At 40.4% G+C, this 22201-nt stretch overlaps 1 protein-coding gene across 38 annotated transcripts in view; it reads left to right on the top strand.

Annotated features, from left to right (window-relative positions):
* Adgrl2 (adhesion G protein-coupled receptor L2) overlaps positions 1–22201 on the top strand; it is a 259127-nt gene that overhangs the window by 207972 nt on the left and 28954 nt on the right. For 19 of the 38 annotated variants that reach the window (XM_029537612.1, XM_029537610.1, XM_029537611.1 and 16 more), the window contains 8 exons: positions 317–426; positions 5609–5620; positions 6516–7316; positions 13311–13604; positions 14143–14246; positions 15163–15348; positions 16148–16186; positions 18877–19060. In XM_029537612.1, the coding sequence (XP_029393472.1) occupies positions 317–426; positions 5609–5620; positions 6516–7316; positions 13311–13604; positions 14143–14246; positions 15163–15348; positions 16148–16186; positions 18877–19060 (1730 nt within the window). The remainder of the gene's footprint in view (positions 1–316; positions 427–5608; positions 5621–6515; positions 7317–13310; positions 13605–14142; positions 14247–15162; positions 15349–16147; positions 16187–18876; positions 19061–22201) is intronic. The other 19 variants (XM_029537620.1, XM_029537618.1, XM_029537626.1 and 16 more) reach the window with 5 other exon arrangements.

Below are 22201 nucleotides of genomic sequence, written 5' to 3'. Positions count from 1 at the left end.
TACCTTTTTCCGGTTGTAGTTTTTAATTCTTAAATATATTATCAAGTGGCCTGGTGGTTATCCTCTCTGAACCTACTGGATATTACAAAAACCCAATAGTATAATATATTTGGAGGCTATCAACTGTTTTCTTTACACTCCTAGTTAGAGTTTAGTGTGTCCCTTGATATAGAAATTAAAATACAAAGAAAATACGAGTTTTATAGGGACATCTAATATCACCTCCATATGTTGGTTCATGATTCAGCTCTATATTATATTTCCCAGGTATTAAAATGCACATTGTCTCACAGGCTTGAATGGTTCTGTTTTCCAGGTGCAACAATCGAACACAGTGTGTAGTAGTTACCGGGTCAGATGTATTTCCTGATCCATGTCCCGGAACTTACAAATACCTTGAAGTTCAATATGAATGTGTCCCTTACAGTAAGTATGAAGTTTGCATTTTCTCTTTTCTCCAGTGTTCCTTGTTGGAGCTGAAAGACTGCCCATGTGAAAGAAGCGTATGTTTATGGCCTACAGAACCCATTATGCATGCAAAGCACTCTCAGCTTTGGGACTCCAGTGTGGAAGGAAGCCATCGTGTGATGCTGGCCAAGTGTCTGTCTGTGTGCTTAAGTGTTTGGCTTTTAAGGCTAGTGTTTTTCCAGAAAACAAACTTGAATTAGCTATTCAGTAGGGCAGATAGAAATCTGTGCTTTTGCCCAATACCAGTTGCTGACAAATTGGTTTGGCACACGGTTTTCTGAAGAAGGGATTGACTTCAGGTTTAATCCTGAGACATTTGAATAGCTACCTGGTGTCGTGGAAACGTAAGTGCATGGGAAGAGCCGCCAGAGTAGAGACAGAGGCAAGAGTTGTCCTAGAAGGAAGCCAGTTCTTTACCAGATTCAGTGAGGAAGTCTCAATGCTTAAATCAAAGCCAAGACCACAGACAAATCAGACAGGGGTCTTTACCTTTTTCTGTCTTTAAACTGTTGTTTAAGATTTAAAATTCATTTGGAAATTTACAAGAAGGATCAGTAGTTTCCTTTCAGTGTTAGAATGCATAACTCTCCTATTATAGTTCATATAGTGGAAATACCTTAGGAGTTTAGACAACCTAAAGGTTTGAGTTTAGAAGTCCCTTTATTCTTTGCCTTTTCAGGTTGAATGAAAATTTAGGCTTTCACGTTAATGCCGAGGCCTGTGCAAAGAGTGATAGGGCAGTAGTGTTACTGATTGGTTTGGAAAAAACATTCCACCTTGAAAGAAAGTGAGACAGACAGACAGACAGACAGACAGACACTTGGAGCTAGGTGCTATGGTTATGGTGTATGTGTGCCTGTAGTCCCATCTCCCGAGAGGCAGAGGCATCGAGATGATTGAGGCTATCCTGGGCCACATAGAGAGGCCCCTTCTCAAAGCTGAATCACCAAAAGGCCAATGTCTGCTAAATAAGGCAGATCCCGAAGGGGATGGCACACTCTAGCCTGTACTCGGAAGATCCGATGTCCTCTCTGCCACACTTTTGATAAATTGATTGCGTGCGTGCGTGCATATGTGTGTGCGTGTGTGGTGTCAGTTAAAGGCCAAACACAGATTATCTTTCCCTTCTCGTCCCTGCTCTGTGTTCCTGTGTTACATGAAACGGATGCACTTTGTATTTTCAGTAATTTCTGTACCATTTGTAGGATTGGAAGCCCCCCCGAGTCGCTCCTGTGCAGTGCTGTGGCTTTACTTAATCACTCTTCTGTGCCACTTTACTTAATCACTCTCCTGTGCCACTAGATGAACAGTGTATTCTTTTGAGCTAACCAAAATTTTTGTTCCATGAAGTCCCTCTCCCTTGAATTCAGCCTGGTTTCTGTCCTCAAATTAGACGAGGAATACAGCATCCATTTCCAAACAGTGGAACCAGTCAGAGCTGCCAAGAGTTGTGTCTTTCTGCCACCTGGTTCCCGTAACCTAGTCTAAGACACCAAGAACAGTGTTAAGTGAATATTACTTTCAGACTCTTAAGTAATTTCTTGCGCTGTCTAAGAAAGAAAAATGGGGATATCTTCTGGAACATCTAACTTTCAAAATTTTACTTTTCCAGTTCTCCAGAAGTATTGTATATTGTGCACTAAACTTGCAAATAACTCTATTCAGAGAAGTATCTGCTCTTTTTTTTTTTTAAATTCAGTTTTTGTCCTCAAAATAAAAAGTCAACCCAGTAATTAATTTGTTGTTGCCTTTCTAGATGTTTGCCAGAGGCAGATATAAGTGTATGACTTTTTTTTTTTTTTTCTGTTTGAAGACTAGAAGTGGTCCTATATACCGTATAGTAGTGACACACTATAAACTGCATGATTGCGGCTCATCTTAAAATTTAATGCAGTCTTGGATTACTCCTAGTCCCACATAGATCCTTACTGCTTCCTGTACTCCCATCTTCTCCTTCCTCACGCTTCTGTCCGTGATATCTTCTCCTCACGTTCTCTTCTGTTTTAAGGGCCCGGCCTTGTCACTCCCTTTTTTTTAAACAGTGCATTTCCTTTTCTGTAGCCTTTACATAGCCCTTTCTCACATTGCCTAGATAAAACAATGTCGCCATCATATCAGGCTTAACAGGTACGCCTTACCACTTGGCTTTATGCCAATCTCTATCCATAACTAATCCTGCAGGAACCTCCCATATTCCGAACTACTCCATCCTGTTCTAAATAGTTTCAGTGGCTTCCCATGATTTCCGAAAACACAGCAATAAATGTACTCAGCAGAGAACATTAGAAACGCCACTCCTTCATTGCTTTCTATGTGCCCCTTTATGTTCCACCAGGTAACATTGCAGCAACATCACACACATGCAAGGCATTCTTCATTGTGTACAGGACATCCATCGGTACTGCAGCAAGTTAGTGTACGTTTCAGAAGTCATAGTGACCTACCAGGAAAAATGAGATTGGCCAGACTGGAGTTCCACATGCTATAAGCATGCCTTGGTGGCTTTGCAGTCTTGTGCCTACTCATTTTAAAATGTCACAGTACGTAAGAACTTTATCCTGGTGTCACCTACCAGTTCACTTGATAAGAAAATTGCATTTATGTTGATGAATTAAATTATTCGTTGAATAAACATGAGATTATTTCACGTGAAATAGTGTGTCACTTCAGATGCAGAGTATGTAGGCTATAGTCAATGTGAGTCAGTTTCTGTCTTGTGCATCCTCAGAGTCCTCTGCTGATGTTGGTGTGTGTGTACTTGTCTCTCTGGCCCACAGAGGATTAAATATATCCTTGTCAATTCATATAACCTCCTAGGACAAGTTGGATATATTTTGCATGTGATTGTGACTGCAGATTATTGTTAATTTTATTATATTTTTATAGTCATCTGGTATATAGAATTTTGGCTGCTCTGACAGATTTCTACACTTTTTGATTTTACAAAAATCTTTCTATGGAGAATTTTCCTTTTGAAAATCCATCCATCAATCATCAAAGGTTTTACTTTTTTTTTTTTTTTTAAAAAATGACTTTTGGGATGTAATTTCTCGGTTTTGATTTAGATTCTAAATTGTATAATGTTGATACCCGTCCTCCTTTCCTTTTCACGGTATGATTCGAGTCATAAAGAAGTGAAAACATTTCTGTTTTAGGTTTTGCTCAGACTGCTCTGTCCTTTTACTGCATCAGATAGAAAGAGTGCAGTAATCTTTAGTGAATGGATGATGCTATGAACAATTCTTTCACTTGTTTTAATTGAACTTAAAATTCTTTGTCTGTAAGTCAGCATTGTTCGAAGCGTGATTCGCACCCTTTATATGTAATTGCTTTATGTAAGTAAAGTCGTTGTTTCCTAAAGGAACAATACAACTGTCTATAAATACAGTCAGAGTGAGCAGCCTGGACACTCACGCCCTCTCTTGTCCCCTTCGTCCACCACGCCTGTCTGTTAATGATTCTGAGTAGGTACAATGAGCTGCTTATGGAGGAGTGGTGTTAGGACCGAGTGCTCCATAAACAAGCATTGCTTCCAAAAAAAAAAAAAAAAGCTCCCAAACCCCACGTGTTTTCCTCCTGCAGTCAGAATCACACAGATCAGAGCCACTGTGTTTTCCTGGAAGTGCTTAAATAGACTGTAGGTTGTGGCTTAATTTAGAAATTATATGCTGTTGCCATGGCAAAAAAAAAAAAATTTTTTTTTTTTAAGTATTTGTGTGATGTTTCTCTCAAAGGAGTTCCGGAGGATCCCTGTTTTATCTTGATGAATACTTATAATTCTTTTTTTAAAAAAAATGTAATCAAGCTGAGATTGTAATAAAACGTGCGAGAGCACTCTGGGTAATCGGTAGTCACACACTGACGCCTTTGGGAGGAAAGAGGACGGAACCCAGTGGAGTCATTTCGTAGCACGCAGGCAGTATACGCCAGAGCCCACGTTCAGTCGCAGTTGCATGGTGTGGCCCTCCCTGTTGGAGGCCCTGCCGATGAGAATTTTGTTGGCCACCTTCCCTAGTACATTACTCACCTTGATAACCACTTAGAGCTTCCCCTCGCCCTCGCCCTCCTGTCCTGCTCTGGCCAGGGCTGCCTTTCCCTTTCTTGGGGGTCTGTGGATCGAGGTGCTTGCTGTGAATGCTGGGTGTGGCCATTGTTGCGTGCTAGCGTGCTTTCTATGTTAATAAATGACGGTAGAAAAATGTCATAAGAAGCTAACCATAATTCTTTCTTCCTTTTTCTTCCTGCCACCTGCGCTTGCTTTTCCCTTGTATGTATTTTGCTTACTTTTTTTATAGACTTAATATTGCAAGTTTGATAATATATAGTATATGTGATATAGAAAATTAATTAGAATTTGTAGTTTGAATTATATGTAATCTTAAGTAAATTTCTAATATTTAATGGGTGTTATTTACCCTTTCCAAACCTATTGGGCGAGGGGAGGTTTATATGTTCCTTGGAAAGGGAGCATTTTGTTAAATGGTTAAGACATTTTTCTAGAAATAGGAAATAATAGAAAAGACTGGAAATATACTGAGATGCATGACTGTGTAGTTTTTTGTTGTTGTTGTTTTCTCATCTAAATATGTCTGGGTGGAAACGGAGCCATCTCAATACTTGTTAAATTTGATTTAAACTCCAAAGCTGAGTTGTGAACCTTACAGACGTATATTCCTTCCGTGCTTATATAATTAGAGTGAGTTTGATAATTAAGCTCAATGGAGATGACACACCTGTGCATGCCTTTATGTCTATAGTGTATATATATGAAGGAGAGCCGGGTCAGAATGCAGGGTGACTTTGGCAAGGCCCGAGTACGTGTAGCTTGCATTAGTGAGGCGTTTCATGACTTATTCAGGCACATTAAGTGAAACAGCATGCCAATGTATTTGTATTGCCTCCTTAATCTACTAAAATGATTGATCCGTGTTCTTTCATGTAACTTTAGAATCTCTCTCCTGCTAGGTCCTCCTGTGTTTCTCTTTATCCCAAGTAGTACAACAACCCCTGTTCTTCCTATATTTAGCATCTATTACGAATTCAATCTTAGACTAATAGTCAATTTATTTTTAATCTTTTTTTTTCTTTTTTCCCTTGCACTTTTTTTTTTTATTTTTTCTTCCGATGCTTAAAATAGAAGTGGAGCAAAAAGGTAAATAATGTCTACAGTCTCAACCCCAGCTCCCTGTTATGTGCCTTATGGATGTGACCCTCCTACCCTCCCTCCCCCCGCAACACTCGTGTGTTACAGTGATCAGCAGGACCTCCTAATGCGCCTCATGTAGGCCTCAGCTGTTCACAATGAAATTGTATGACCGCTAAATCTGGCGATTGGGGTAAAATTCTGAAGTCGGCGAAGGGGAGCGGCCCTCTCTGATTCTTTTCTACCCTCTGTCTCTTTCTCTGACGCCCTTGGATATTTTCTTGTTACTGAAGTGTCCTCTTGCCTGGCTTCCAGAACCCTCTCCGTAGCATGCCATGCTTACAGGGGCTCCTGGTCATCTCATCACGCTTCCCCTGTGTTGGTTTCTCTCTGCTCCCGATTGCATTCTCCTCAAATTGATATTCTCCAACCTGAAGCACCTGTAACTTCTCTAGAACGGTCAAAATAAGTCTTCGCATTGAGTTTTCTGCCTTGTCAGCTCTGTTCCGTGGGAGGTGGTGAAGGTGGATTAGGTTTAGAAGTCAATGTTTGGATTAAAACAAAATATTCATTCACTCACGAGCACAGGCTCCAAATTTTGATGCATTTATTCCCAAATTATTAGGTAAAGTCACAATTCAGAAATCTAAATTTTATCTTAGCTGTGAGCCATTCTAAACATTGGTTTGTATTTGTGAAAATAAAGGCCAGCCACTATGTTTGCTGGTGTCTTGATTAGGACAACATTGGAAAACAAGGCTAGTGTGTATAAAGTATAAATTTTTAAAGATTGAATGCTGGGTAAAATGGATTTCCTTCTTTTGATTTGTGAGTAAATGTGTGATGACGTGTGTCACTTTCTTTTAACTGTATTCGCTTCTTGTCTTTTTTTCTGTGGTGTCAGTCTTTGTGTGTCCTGGAACCTTGAAAGCAATTGTGGACTCACCGTGTATCTATGAAGCTGAGCAAAAGTCGGGTGCTTGGTGCAAGGACCCCCTCCAGGCTGCAGATAAGATTTACTTTATGCCCTGGACTCCCTACCGCACCGACACCTTAATAGAATATGCTTCCTTGGAGGATTTTCAAAACAGCCGCCAGACAACGACATACAAACTTCCAAACCGAGTGGACGGTACGGGATTCGTGGTGTATGATGGGGCTGTGTTCTTTAACAAGGAAAGAACAAGAAACATTGTTAAGTTTGACTTGAGGACTAGAATCAAGAGTGGCGAGGCCATAATCAACTATGCCAACTATCATGATACTTCACCCTACAGATGGGGAGGGAAGACAGATATTGACCTCGCAGTGGATGAGAACGGCTTATGGGTCATTTATGCCACCGAGCAGAACAATGGAATGATCGTGGTCAGCCAACTCAACCCGTACACTCTTCGATTCGAGGCAACCTGGGAGACAGCGTATGACAAGCGTGCGGCGTCCAATGCTTTCATGATATGTGGGGTTCTCTATGTGGTCAGGTCAGTGTACCAAGACAATGAAAGCGAAGCAGGCAAGAACACCATTGATTACATTTACAATACGCGACTAAGCCGGGGAGAGTACGTGGATGTTCCTTTCCCGAACCAGTACCAGTATATTGCTGCAGTGGATTACAATCCAAGAGACAACCAACTCTACGTATGGAACAATAACTTCATTTTACGGTATTCCCTGGAGTTTGGTCCACCTGACCCTGCCCAAGGTAAGAATGGTTGCTGTTAGTTCTCTATGAATTGAACGGCTTACTTTCAAACGATTTTAGAATTTTTTTTCCCAATAGTTTGTCTTCTTCTCACGGTTAAATCACAAAAGATGATCTGTCTGGTACAATTTTCTTTTACTCCACTTTTTTTTTCCAGTTACAGGTTGGCTTGCTCCAAGAAATGATAGCATTACTCGGTTTAGATTCACTGTGCAGCGTATAGAACACCTACAGTCCTGTTAATGCCTTTCTTCCTTACCAGTATTCTGAGTTGATTCTAGTGTGGACTCAGACCTTTAAACAGCTTGGCACCAGTGGGTAAGGGAGGTATGTGAAGAGATGTCCCAGGGCAATGGATAGGTTTAACACACATGGCTGTGTGGACTGAAGTCTTCACAGGGTGGGAGAGGGCATCTTCAAACATCTTCCTCTTTCATCGTGTAAAACTACGTGATACAGTCTTGTAAAATGGTGTAAAATTTCCTGATAAATGAGTGGCTATTGTTGAGTGTTTCTGTAACTAGCTGGCACACACAGACGACAGATCTATGTGATTCCATGTGATCTGTTCTAAGTCTGCTCGTACCTCCTTCATTTGGCTCCCCAGCAGGTATATTTAAGAAGGATGATTATTTTAGAAAAAGTGTTAAGTTTTTAGAGTTATATTCTGATTTATCAAGTGATTTCAGCTCTATGAGAAGTAGGTTCTGGCTGTAATTACATCAACATTTTATTTAAAAAAGATTACCTCATACTCAGGATTAAAGAGTAACTCGTTAATGCATTACATAGTGTGTGTACTAATGGTGTCTTTCCCAACGAATAATGGTATGGGTTTAAGATAGAAATTAATATTTCAGTTCACTGGGTAATTTGGAGTTTTCAATTTTGGAAGTGACTCAAAAAAATGAAAACCAAAATATTTGTCAAATTATGAAATTAATCTTTTCACCAAGGCAAACTTCACCCTTCTGTTAAGGTACTATACTTAGATACACTCACATACAAACACTTCTTTTTAGTTATGTTATTAAGCCCAAAATACTATCATATGGCCACAACCTTAAAAGGGAAAATCAGAGCTTTTTAATAACTGAACTTGTAAGTTTGAATCTTCATACAGTACCAAAGAAAGAATGGTCATCGATCATCCGTGTCATGCTGACGGAGATGCGCCTGGAGATTTTTTGGTTTCAAAATGTGGCTGGGAAATCTGTTGTTAAGTTTTTGACAAGGAAATTTCGTTTACCAGCTTAACTTTTTACTGAGCTTCTTAAAATTGTTCGTTTTACAGTATACGATGTCTGCTTTCTCTAGAGGCTGGTAGTTTGGGATGTTCACGCATCTTAAGTTTTCTAAAGGCTACTTGCACAGTGCTTCTATTTTATCCCTCCAGATTCTGACCGGCTTCAGCATTCTCCAAAATTGTATTGATCCCCTGTTCACCTCTTTTTGTAGCCGACTCCACCCTGACACCCTGTTGCATTTGTTTTGGGTGGCAGTACATCTTTCCCCTGTGTTGGGGAGGACAGGAAGGGAGGGGGTGGGAGGGGAGGGGAATGGCAGGAAGTTGTTAAGCCAACCTTAACAACTACGAATTCCTAATCAGGCAGTAATTGAAAGGTCATGAGCAATGTATAGATTCTATTCATTGAGTATAGATCCCGTTCACCATAGCACGATGGCATGCCTACTTGTTTCATTAAATATAAGAGGAAGTAGCAATGATCTATGTGGTAATACATTTTGTGGTGCAGTTCCAGTTAAGAAGGCTTTGCTAATTGAGGTGTTTTTCTGAAAGAGTGCTTGCTAGTGTTTAAAATGAGACACGCAGCGAATGAGCATTCCCATGACAGTGGTTTCTCCTTCCAAATACTTAGCCATGCTTCCATACTCCCAGAACATGAGAATTCATATTGACCCCTTATTAAACCCGAAGTAATAAAACATTGTACCTGACCTACATTTTTCTTGCTGCTGTTTGACCCATATTCTTACTCGCTCTCCTTATAATGTATCTACTTAGACTTCTAGATTCTTACTCGCTCTCCTTATGATGTATCTACTTAGACTTCTAGAGTCTTACTCCTCTCCTTATGATGTATTTACTTAGACTTCTAGAGTCTTACTCGCTCTCCTTATGATGTATCTACTTAGACATCTAGAGTCTTACCCGCTCTCCTTATGATGTATCTACTTAGACTTCTAGAGTCTTACTCGCTCTCCTTATAATGTATCATCTACTTAGACTTCTAGAATCTTCTCTGTTCTGAGGTTTGTGCTCTGAAAGACTGAAGGGGTCTCCCAGGACTATCCCGGCCGGCCAGTAGATTAAGGTCAAACCAATAAGGCACATTTAACTTTCAGAAGAATCCAGAAATGGATTAGGCAAGGGATGGAGCAACCAGAGGAATTAGGCCTTTGTTTTCCACAAGCCAATGATTGGCTTATGTGGCTAGAACTCCTAGTGAAGTCTTAATGGATGGAGTTCTCATGAAGCACACACTACAGGATTTGATACAAGACTAGCTTATATAAAACTAACAAAACAAAACAATAAAAATATAAAGGCTATGGATTTTATGTGGCAAACGGTCCAAAGGGTGCTGAGAGAACATCATTCTTTTCTCGAGTTTATGGACCTTGCTAGCCTGTCCTGTCCAGCACTGCTCTCAGTGATGGCTCAAGTCTCCCCAGCTTCTGATGCCAGAAGTGGAGTCTTTGTCTCCTGATATTTTTATACACATATTTGAATATTTGGCTTTTCTTCTCGACCATGAGTCGTTGTTGTTGTCTTAAATGACATCTAACTTGGTCTGTCTAGAACAGGTCTCAGAAAAACCCTTTTTGGACCTATTTTAACTCGTCAGTCTATCTGTATAACTTGCTATTTCTTACTCTCCCTATAGATCTGCTATCCCAAACACTAACAACAAAATAGTCCTATCTATCCTTACTTAGTTTGGGGCAGTTCCTGAATATTTGTTTGTCTTGACTAAGAGAAGTCTGATAATTTTGTAACAGGAGATCTTGCGTAAGCAAAGGAGCCATTTTGTTATGTGTATAAAATATTCAACATATCATGTTTTCTAAATATCTTCCCACTGATAGTAAATACTCTTCATTCAACAGCATGAGGGTGAATTAAGTGGGTGTGCACTTTTTCTCACCAGCTTGGATAGTATCTAGCTGGAGGTCATTCATTCAACAGTGAGTGACTCTGGTAAGATTGCCCCTACTGCACTTGGATATAGTTCTCAAACGGGTAGAGGAAGAGCCCAGCAGTCCACAGATCATCCCTGGGTACTTAGGTAGACAGAATCTTTTTCTAGTCATTAAAGTCTTCCTGGGTACCAGTCAACATGTTTGTTAGCACTGGCTCTTGGGTATCACTAGCCAGAGTTCGAAGTCAGCCCAACCGAGTGTTTGCTAGGATGTCCTGGTAAACAGAACCTTGAAAAAGGGTTGGTATCCATATTATAATTCCCTTTTGTGTTGGTCTTCGGAGAGCGTTCTCAAAGTCTGAACCTTTTGCCATATTCATGATGAAACTTGGTCTTTCCACATCCCAGAATAAGGGCCCATTGCTTTGTAGGGCTGTCCTTTTCTCAGCCTTTGAACAACCTCTTACCTAGAAAGGTAAGAGCAAACATTTAATGTGATAACCGGGTGACCTTAAACCAGTCGCCTGACTTCTCCATGAACAGGTTTCCATGTGTATGTAAAGACAATTTGTGCCTGTCTCATGGAGCTGTGGTAAGACTTGATATATTATTGATCCAGGCTGTGGGTTGTCATGACATCTGCCTATAAATGCTGACAAAATACCACCAGCTTTGATCATTGCCAGATGCCCCGCCTTCTTTTGTCTCTACTTGAAGAAAGAGTTAATGATTCTTAGAAATGCCTCTTAAATATAAAAATTTATGCCTTGAAGCATCACAAAGTTGCAGTCGTCCGACATCCCACAAATTCTAGTTATTCCCTATGGTTTAATATATTGATGAAAAATATACGAATGCACGGCTGCAGTGAGTTCCCTGAGATTTTTGTGAATCCAGTGGAGATCCAGTTATTTGCCTGGCCTGGGTCTTTACTGATGCTTAGCTAGCTGTGAGTATATTTGTGGTATTAATATGTATCTGAGTGGTCCCCTGTGTACTGATGAGTGTAGTGTCAGGCGATATGTAAGTCTCCACTCTCTCTGAGTCCTTGTTCCCTCCTTGATTCCGCCACAGTCACCTGACACTTTTGCTTAAGATTGTGGTGCTTTGACAAATGTTAATTGTGAAAGCACCCCCTCCCCCGCATCGTAATGGGAAGAGCATTTCACAGCTTCAGCTGGATGTCGGGAGGGTGCTCTCACAGACAGAGACAGACAGGTTTGAATGGTTTCCCCAGCAGCTGGCGAGGCATGTTGTTTGACTGATGTACATAGATGCTTCTCATACAACCGTTCACTTTAGCTTAGAAATAAAACACATGCCTAAAAGTTTCCCAGTGAGATGGGAGGGGAGGAAAACCTAAGTGTAATATATTTAATCAGAAATGAATATATACCTTTTATTATCATCTTCGCATGCTCTCAACCTGTGAGAATTAATTTCATGAATGTTTTTAAGACAGAGCCTCAAGTCTTAAACATAGGAGTGATTTTTGAATATACTTTTCAGTGCTCAGTATTGTAGCTTGTTTCTTGTGTATAGGTAAAACAAAAAGTTCTTTTAATTCACATATGTTCATTGTATGTCGTGATGGATTACAGTAAAAATTCTCATTTGAGCATATCAGTGTTAATTTTTTTTTTTTTTTTGGTTTAAGAATAACTTATGGATCTTAATTTTAAGGTAACCCACACGTAAGACTTTAAGAATAAATTTAGATAAAACTTTTGAATATTTCTGACAGATTTTAAATATTACTATATCCTTGCTGACACAGTTCTTTAATGCTTAGTTGTTAAAGGAGAAAACGATTAAGCACTCTATTGTTTGAGAATCTGGTTGACTTTTTTAGAAGACAAACCCTTTCCTTACAACAATCCCTTTTTGTTTATTTTGAAATCTGTGACTATGGTTCTTTTGCGTTGACTGTTACGGGCTGGTGAGATAGTGAAAGTTGGATTTTGGACTCCCGGTCTTTTTTAAAGCCCTGTCTGGCTAAGAGACTACATGGGGAGCTCTGCCCTTTCATCCTCACCTTTGTGAAGTAAAGATGCCAAACCCAGAGCAGAATAAGCGTGCCAAACTTATCTTCTGTTTGGATGTAATCAGGCATGCTCAAAAATCCCTCAAGCAAGAATGGCTGCTGGCTGGAAAGATGTCAGCGTTTGTTTTCCTCTGGGATATAGAGTGGGTGACTTCAGATCTTTTTATCATCCTAATTATGTGTAATTGTCAGAGGGTTTTTATTTTACTTTTCGCCCCCTTGATCTTTTGGTTTTGTTTATGAAATATATTTGTACAATACAGTTTTCCTGCATTTACTTCGTTTCTTTCGAGCAGGGGTTCTCATCCTTGTGGGTTGTGACCCCTTGAGGGTCAAGAGACTCTTTAACAGGGATCACATAGCAGATATCCCACACATCAGATACTTAACATTATGATATGTAACCACAGCAGAATTACAGTTATGATATAACAATGAAATAGTTTTATGGTTGGGGGTGTGCACAACATGTGGAACTGTAGTAAGAGCCACAGCCTTAGAGAATTGAGACCCTCGGAGCTTTATGAGGAAATTACAGTTAAATCATGTGACCATATTTCACCGAGATCCGGGATCACCTTTTAACCCTATAAATAAATTGTAATAAATGTGATTTTTTTTTCTCTTCTCTTCCTTCCCTACTATAATTCTGTTTGTTGATTTGGGGAATACAGATGGGTGAAGGGGTATGCAAGTGTGTTTGTGCATGCATATATTCACATACACACAGCTCTAGGTGAGCATGAGGGTGTGTTTGAGTTTAATACATTCATCTTTTTTTCATAGTGCCTACCACAGCTGTGACAATAACTTCTTCAGCTGAGCTGTTCAAAACCACAGTATCAACCACAAGCAGTACTTCCCAGCGAGGCCCCGTGAGCAGCACTGTAGCTGGTCCTCAGGAAGGAAGCAGAGGGACAAAGCCACCTCCAGCAGTCTCTACAACCAAAATTCCTCCTGTAACAAATATTTTTCCCCTGCCAGAGAGATTCTGCGAAGCGTTAGACTGGAAGGGGATAAAGTGGCCTCAGACACAAAGGGGGATGATGGTTGAGCGACCCTGTCCCAAGGGAACAAGAGGTATTTCCTGCACCACACAGTTGACACTTTTATAGTTTAATAAGTAGCTTCTAATCAAGACCAGAAAGGTTTCATTAGTGGGAAACATTTAGACGAGCAGATATCATTATTTCGTTATATTACCAATATAGGTTTGTTTTTTGTTTTTCTCACAATATAAAGATTTTTAAACTGTGAGTGTCAGCTAAGTCAGGCACAGAATTGCCTCTCCATTTCCTATGTCAAACGTGAGTCTTTGTCCCAAGACTAGAGTGAGGCTCCCCTACAGAGCTATTCTCATTACAGCCATTTTCTTGGATGAGCCCCAGGAGAAGAAAGGGCCTTTTGGTTCCCCTGGCCCCGCTCTAAATGTCCGATATCCCATGCTCACTTTATATTTCATTTATAATCTTTTGTATTGCCCGCTAATTTTCGTCAGCTAACTTCGAATAGCACTCATTCAAAGTCTAACACCCAGTCTAGGATCATCAAAGTCAGTTTCCCAAAAGCTCGCAGAACAGAGCACCAGCCTCACCATTCTCCTCTGTGTCTGCTGCAGGAATGGCCTCGTATCTGTGCATGGCTTCCACAGGAACATGGAACCCGAAGGGCCCCGATCTTAGCAACTGCACGTCTCACTGGGTGAATCAGCTGGCCCAGAAGGTGGGTTGGAACGATCTGATGGGATATACCGGTTGAGAACTTGACGTTCTAACAAATAGTTTAGTTTTCTGTGTTAAACCAAGCCTTTGTTCAGGACAAAAGGTTTTTGTTTTTGTTTTGTTTGTTTATTTGTTTGGTTGGTTTGGTTTTTAAGGTATAGTTTGTCTGAAAACTAGTCATTGAATGTTAGATATGTTTGTGGTTACGCTGTTTTCTGTGTTAAGCTGTTTAACCAGTGCATAATTGTTTTAATTTCATTCACATTTAGTTTGTCCTGATTCTTTTAATCTTCATGAGACAAATAGTGTATTGGCACAGTAAATCAAGTATCGTTAAGTTTGCAGCTGAACCCACAGAATGCAAACAGATATTTGGATCACACAGGATTACAAGACAATGAGGAAAAGTGAACCTGAAGCAGACCTAGAAACCTCTGCTTGACATTTTGCACTGGGCTGTAGTACTCTTAATTTTCTCTGTGCCTAGCATTCTTGAAATGCACACATTAGTTAATAATTCTGGTATCACACTGCCTTCTGATGTAAAATCTACATCATTGAAATAAGTTAAAAAAATAAAAATAAATAAAATAACAACTTAAAGTAGTTGCAGGGAAATGAGAGTCGACAAGTAAAAACAAAACAAAACAAAAGGATATCTCCAGTCCTCTCCTTTTGTTTCGTGTGTGTGTGTGTGTGTGTGTGTGTGTGTGTGTGTTTGTGTAAGAGAATTTCTTCGTGTGGTAAGGATCTAAAAGCCTTTAATCTTCTGAGATGTAGAGAACATTACCGGTCTCAATTAGTTGTAGATTTTGACGTATTTGCAAATTTTTTTTTCCCCCACCACAACAGAGGTGCTTAAAGAGTACTAAAAGGCCACAGAGAGTTTACTGAGATACTGTGCACTGCCTTTTCAGATCAGAAGTGGAGAGAATGCTGCCAGTCTGGCAAATGAACTAGCTAAGCACACCAAGGGGCACGTGTTTGCAGGGGACGTGAGCTCCTCCGTGAGGCTGATGGAACAGTTGGTGGACATCCTGGATGCTCAGCTGCAGGAGCTGAAGCCGAGTGAGAAGGATTCGGCTGGGAGGAGCTATAACAAGGTAGGAGGAGCTATAACAAGGTAGGAGGAGCTATAACAAGGTAGGAGGAGCTATAACAAGGTAGGATCTTGGCACTGCAGGACTTGGGTCTGAGTGTGAAGTGGCTCTCTGCCCCTGGACACTTGTGGCCAGGCACCAAGACACACACTTAGAGATACAACTTCCCAGTGTGCTCATTTCTCACGGAGAATGACTGAGAAGGGAGCACCATTCTCTTCCTCAACGACATAAATGACACCAATCACGCCAGATTTTAGTGAGTGGGGATTTCATCCGTCTGACTGGTCAGCACTGTCTCTGTAGAGTTAGCATTCGTGCCTAGAGTGATTATAGGTCACATGATTAATGAATTGTATGAAAACGCGCAGCTCTTAGTACTGGAAGCAAAGGTGTGATACCCAATGGTGTTAGGGGCAGCTCTGGGGAGAAAGGTGTGTCCATCTGAGGGAAGCTGAGCATCCCCGCTGAGCGCTCTCACATGCTGAGTGCGCCTCACCACATCCATTTATATCCTGTTCATTGGAATCCAGAATTAGCCACAGATAAGCAGACTGTTATTTCCTCTCTCTTTTTTTTTTTCCTCTCTTGTAAAAATAAAATAAAATAAAATAAAAAGACACTTGGCAAAACAACAGAGCTTTGGCCATGAACAGAGTGGCCCAGATGCCCAGAGGATATTTGTAACTTGTCACCATAGAACTAAGGGACACCAACTTAATCTCTGAGGATTTTTTCTTTCCTCATTTTTTTTTCAGCAGATAAAATCTAACCTCTGATTTTCTTTTCTTTTACTTAAAAGCTCCAAAAACGAGAGAAGACATGCAGGGCTTACCTTAAGGTATCTTTCCTGTCTGTCCCCTGCTTCCTCCCCTCCTCGGCTGCCTGCCACGCTTCCGCCATCTTGCTGCTCTTGCTGCATGACTCCGAGTTCTCAGTCTTTGATAATTATACAATGTGCCCCATATCAGCTGTACCAGTGTTGGCTTCTCTTAGCACAAGCCAATAACATTCCACTGAATTTTTTCTTTTTTTGCTGGTTTCCCATTTATTTAAAAAAAAAAAATTACCAGAACTTCACCGACTATCCTCTGAATTGGAAGAAAGCACATAGTAGTCCCTTTGTTTTCTGTTACCATCTCTGGATTCAACCTGAAACAGCTATGATATATTCTTGGCAGTTTATCATATCAAAGACTGTATGGGCATAATATATGTGCATGTGAAAGTCACTGATTTCTGATCTCTGGGGTGCACTGTTCAATAAATTAGGCTTTGTTCTCGCCTTTTGGGAACTTGCTTAGGAAGCAGGCTGAGTGTGGGTAAAATATGAACGTTGCAATGGTGGTTCCAGTCTGTGCTGGGTGGGAGTTCTTCTCAGGTGCCCAGGAACAAAGAGGCAACTCTGTGCCATGCACAGCCAGGGTTTTTCCCCAGTGTATTTACATGATGGGCAGCGTGCTGAGGCTCGCCTTGCCAGCAAACCAATCTAGTACTATTGGTTTTTGGTTTGCTCTGTAGATTAAAAGTTTCTTGTTGTTGCCGAGGGGAAATTAGCTATTGCCTTGGTAAATCTAACCCAAAAGGCCCGATTCACATAGTGGGGGGAACAAACGAAAGAACTTCTGTAGTTTTGTAAATGAGAAGTTAACTCAGAAGCTGCAACCTCATAAACTTGGTTGACAAGGTCGGGGCTGGGCATAAGAAACAGGGACCCATTAGCAAGGTCAAGGATCAGCACCGAGAACATTATCTCACCTGTTAGCAAATGGCACCTTTGGCTCTGAGCACTTTGCAAGAAAAGGCAGGTGGAAATCAGGTTGCAGGTAGTAATGTTCTTAAAAAAAAGAAAGAAAGAAAGAAAGCCCGTTAAGAATCTGATTATGAATGTAAGTGATACAGATCTGTGGAGTAGTTCACACGCAGATGGCAAGGTTTTCCTTAAGATACTAATGTGTGGAATGCAGCAACCAATATGTTGCCCAAGGTGTACCTCACTGAGCCAAGAGTCACCTTCCCCCAGCCTTGACAAGGAATATGGCTAGACTAATGGTTACCTTGCTCCTACCTGAAGATCACAAATGGTAATAAAGAAGGAGCATTTCGCATTGATGTTAGTGTGCCATCAGGAGTACATTCACAAGGTAAACCTCAATATGACCAGTGTCATCTTCATTGTGTTTCAAATGAGCTTCTCTGTTCAGACGAGAATAATAAGCCTCCTTAAATTACAAACCAGACTTACTCTATGCAAATGAAGTAAGTTTCTACTTGGCTACAGAGGGTTCATTTGTAACTTAGATTAGAGACTCTGGTCTGTACTTCTTGGTGACTAATGAATCTGGCCTCAACAGACCAATTTCTGTTCCAGTCTAGTTATTGGCTGAAGAAGCATGTGTGTGAACATTCTGGACTATTCTGTCTCCCATTAGGAACAGAAAAAAAGCCTTTAACATCACTTGGAAGTACCTTCCACCTGCTAGGGAGGTCATGGTGGCTCACAAGGCAGACTGAACGAGGGTATTAAGATGGATTAAGCTAATTAATCTTACTCTGACAATAGCCTCAAACAACTTTTCCCCTTGCTCATACAGAGCCTCTTTTTAAAAAAAGTTCATTGTGTTTTCCGTAGATGGCATGATATATTTCTTCAGTGATTACCAATGGATCAGGACAAAGTATATAGCAGCCTATTGACACATTTTTGTGTAGGCATGTAGAATAGTAAACACATGTACTGACTTCTGCTGTCCAGCTATGTACAGCACAGCACACTGTAACCTAACTACAGCACGTGCTTGCCTCCAGTGGATTAGCCCACAGAGCAATATTGCTATTTAATGCTGTTTTGCATGGGGTTAAATTACACCCACACTTAGGAATATTTGCAGCTCAATTGTTTTTCAGCACCTTATATATTTCGACTCTCCTTGAATGATCAGTAGTGCCTTTCAGTATTTTGCCTGTTTTCTTCATTCCTGTAAAAGCAGACCAGTCCATAGGATTTGCACACATATAGGTATGTGTGTTATATAGGTGATGGGAAGGGCCAAAACGTAGCTTATAATCTTTATAGAGCTTACCCTTCCCCTCAAGTGGTAACAGACAAAGTATGGAAAGCAGTTTGACCTACTTGAGTTCAAAAGAACACCATGAGTGAAATTTCTGGCAGATGCTGGCCTACTCCAGAAACATTAGTGTTTTCCAGTCATACATTTAAAATCTGAAGTTACAAACAGTGTAATAGTTGTGAGTGACCACTTGTGTAAGTCAGAGCTGCTGCTGTGAGTCCCACGACCCCTGCAACAGTTGCCATATGCTTAGAGAAATGAGAAGCAAGCCCTCTCTCTTAAGGACTCCTTAATGTCAGGCAGCTGTTCGCTCCTGTCTAGTTAGAGCTATTTTGAAGGAGTGAGAGAAAAGTAAATCCTCACGTCAGGTAAATATCACAGTTGTCACCAGTCAGCGATTGACAATCCCCTATGTTCTAGAGGCTGTCAGAACTAATGGCCACTTTTCTAATGGACGCAGGCAATTGTGGACACAGTAGACAACCTTCTGAGAGCCGAGGCTTTGGAGTCGTGGAAGCACATGAACGCTTCAGAGCAGGCGCACACGGCCACGATGTTGTTGGATACCCTGGAGGAAGGAGCGTTCGTCCTAGCAGACAACCTTTTGGAACCAACCAGGGTCTCCATGCCAACAGAAAACATTGGTGAGTACATCTGTGGTCACATTTAATTTGGAAGGCAGGTGTTGAAGAAGGCAGAGATTGTGTTTGGGGCGTATCATCTCCCAGTATCAGACTATCTCTTTTGCTGAGTTATTTAAGTAAAAGAAACTATTGATTATACTTCGTAAAATTAATGCTTAAGCTGAAATCTGCCTGTATCTTATAGAAGTTGTTTTTCTGAGTATGTGTGAATTTTTCAATTGAAAAATCATTAAAGGAAAAGAACTAGGAGCACTTAAACGCTAGAATATGGATTGCTTAAGGGATAAAAGTGCTTCATGTGAGAAGGTGGCAAATGCTTTTCCATTTTTACAACATTCCTAATAATTTAAATCAATTACTATGTTCCTCCAGTCCGATATTTTAAGCTCATAAAACTTGAGTGTGACTGTTTACATTAAACACAACCTCCTTTAGGTAAATGCGATATTTAATAGCTGGAAAGTTAGTAGTCCACACCTGTAATATCAGCATTTGCGAGACTGCAGCAAGAGGATTTCTTTGAGTTCAAGGCCACCCTGGGCTATAGTATGAGAGCCTGATTCACAAAGAAAAACAAAGCAGCATTGAGGTTGGAGTTTAGTTGGTAAGGTGCTCGCTCCCCTTGCATGCACGAAGCCATGGGTTTGATTCCCTAGTACCATGTAAGGCTAGGGGCTATTTCATAGGTCAAGAGCTGGAAGTCAGCCTGGTCCTTGTGAGGCTGTCTCTCTCTCTCCCTCTTCCCATTAAAAGATATTACCAGTGAAGGACATAATTTAAGCCTTCTTTCCAAGTTGTCAAATTTCCAATATTTCTGAAGGGTAGTCAAGAGTTGAGATATTGCCAATGAAGGTCAGAATCTGTTGTCAATATTTGGTAGGAGGGGAGAGCCTGATATTTAAATTTCTCCAACTCAGAGTTGATAATTATTTGGTGAGGTCGACCTCACCCAAAGTTTACTAGATAGCTTACTGAAATAAAAGGACCCCATTATCAGCGAAAAAAGGAAGAAGCATGAAAAGGATGAAGACCGCTCATTGCTCCACCAGCAGACATGATGACTCCTTCAGGGCAGAAAGAATGAAGTCTCTGCCTGGAATGCCCTGTCTTACTGACATTTCATGACTACCAATTGGATGGTGGCATATTAATAGCTGAAAAAAATAGACATAACTCAAATATGGCACCTGAACTGAATTTTAAACTTAAGTCTATTTCATATGTATAAAAATTTTTCAAATGAAATAAAATACTAAGAATTTCTTCCAAGGCATAGAAATTATAAATCATTCCATAACTTCAGCATATAAATAAAGTCAAAAGATGTACCTACCATATAGTCTTAGATATCTGGATGTTTTACAAAATAAAATGTGCTCAGCCAGGTGCAATGGCTCATGCCTTAAATCCCAGCACTTGTGAGGCAAAGACAGGACTACAAAGAGAGTTCAGGCCAGCCATGGCTTGTTACCCAGAGAGACCCTGTCTCTAAAAGAATCTACCTCCCCCAAAAAGTATTCACATAGTTTAGTCATAATAAAAAATTAATAAAACTCCCAAACTTTCATTATCTCCAGTTTCTGAGCTGCTAACATTCTTCAGATTAATGCATATTTAACACCACTCAATTGTGTCCAGTAGTAACCCCTAAGCGCAGAGTAGGGTGGACCCCATCCTCTTAGTGAGTATGTCCTGGACTTACATAGCATGACATTTTGTGACTTCAGTTTGATCCCATAATTTTCTAAAAGTTAATTTAAAGAAATAATCGAAACTTTTTCTTTTGACTTCAACTGTGCATGAATATTTGAAGGGCCATGTTAAAGTCTTGCATACCCATCCATAGAACATGTTTTATTTCTATATTCCACATATTTTTTTGTCTCAATTCTAGAAAACTGCAGATTAAATGTGTGGAAATTATCATTTTCCTAAAACATCTTTCTGAGCTTGGAAGGATTGTTCTTCCTATTAAAGTTTTAAGCTTAATGATGTTGTGAATATCCATTTGGGATACAGTGTAACATTTTACGGTAAACATTTATTGTTATGAGCATATGAGCACATGAGCTCATTGTTATGAGCATGGAAGAGAGGTTTTATTTCCAATTCATAATTAACATTTTATTTTAAAAATGTGTTGTTTTAAGCATGAAGAAAACTTTGTTTTTCCTAGAACTTGTCTTTATATATACTATGAGAACAGCCTACTATTTCCTTATATATTTTTTGAAGCTCTTATGTAAACGTAGAGGACGGCTATATCTTCAGTGATTAAAAGAAGTTGGTTTTCTTCTTAGCAGTTAGTTTTCTGTTCCTAGTATGCTTTACGCTTGTGCCGTATGAGGCCACACAGCGGTGTTAGTGTCTGAGGACAACATCTGCTATCAACGTTGAGGTCCACTTCCTATGCCGCGGTCTCTACTCGAATGCATGGTTCTCGCGGATCTACAGCAAATGCTCCCCACCCACTCATCAGCCTAGGCTACATTTTTGTCTTCAAAAGGCAGTCCCTCCCACCTCTGCCCCAGGAAACCACTGCTTCCTGTCAGTGAGCTTGGCCCCTAGACTTTGACTTGCATACCTCTTTGAATCTTGCTTCTTTTCTGTTGAGTTAATTTTGAGCTCTCTCCATCCAGACTGATGGTTTGTAGTTCAGTCTTCCTGCTCAGTGTTGCGCCAGTTTAAGAAAGCACTCACCCTTGTGGGTACCCGTTCACATCACAGGTTTTTGGCTGTTACCACGGGGTGACTCTTATGTCCATTCGGTCTCTGAAGGCTGTGAGAGAGCGTCCTATCAGTTCTCCGTGCTCCCGAGACTTGAGCTTTTTTATTTTGCCCGTGATCAGGAGTGTGCATTGGCATCTCGTGTGGGTTTGCTTTTCGTTTCTGCTAAGCAACCGTTTTATTTTGGGGTTGACTATGATGGAGCTCTGGTCTCCTTATATAGCAGATGTGACCTTAGAGGTAGCAAAGTATCATTCACTTGAATTTTTGCATGTGTTTATGGCCCAGTCATTCTTTTTTTTTTTTTTTTTAACAGAGGATCTTAATCTCTTCTGCTCTAGTTCAGCAGTTTTTTGTTTTTGGTTTGTTTGTTTGTTTTGATTTTTGGACTCGTAAGCAATGAAGATTCTCTAT

The sequence above is a fragment of the Mus pahari genome, chromosome 4 (genome assembly GCF_900095145.1).
Source record: "Mus pahari chromosome 4, PAHARI_EIJ_v1.1, whole genome shotgun sequence".
NCBI classification, from domain to species: Eukaryota; Metazoa; Chordata; class Mammalia; order Rodentia; family Muridae; genus Mus; species Mus pahari.
The sequence above is the reverse complement of the archived record's forward strand: the minus strand, read 5'-3'. Positions and strand labels throughout refer to the sequence as shown.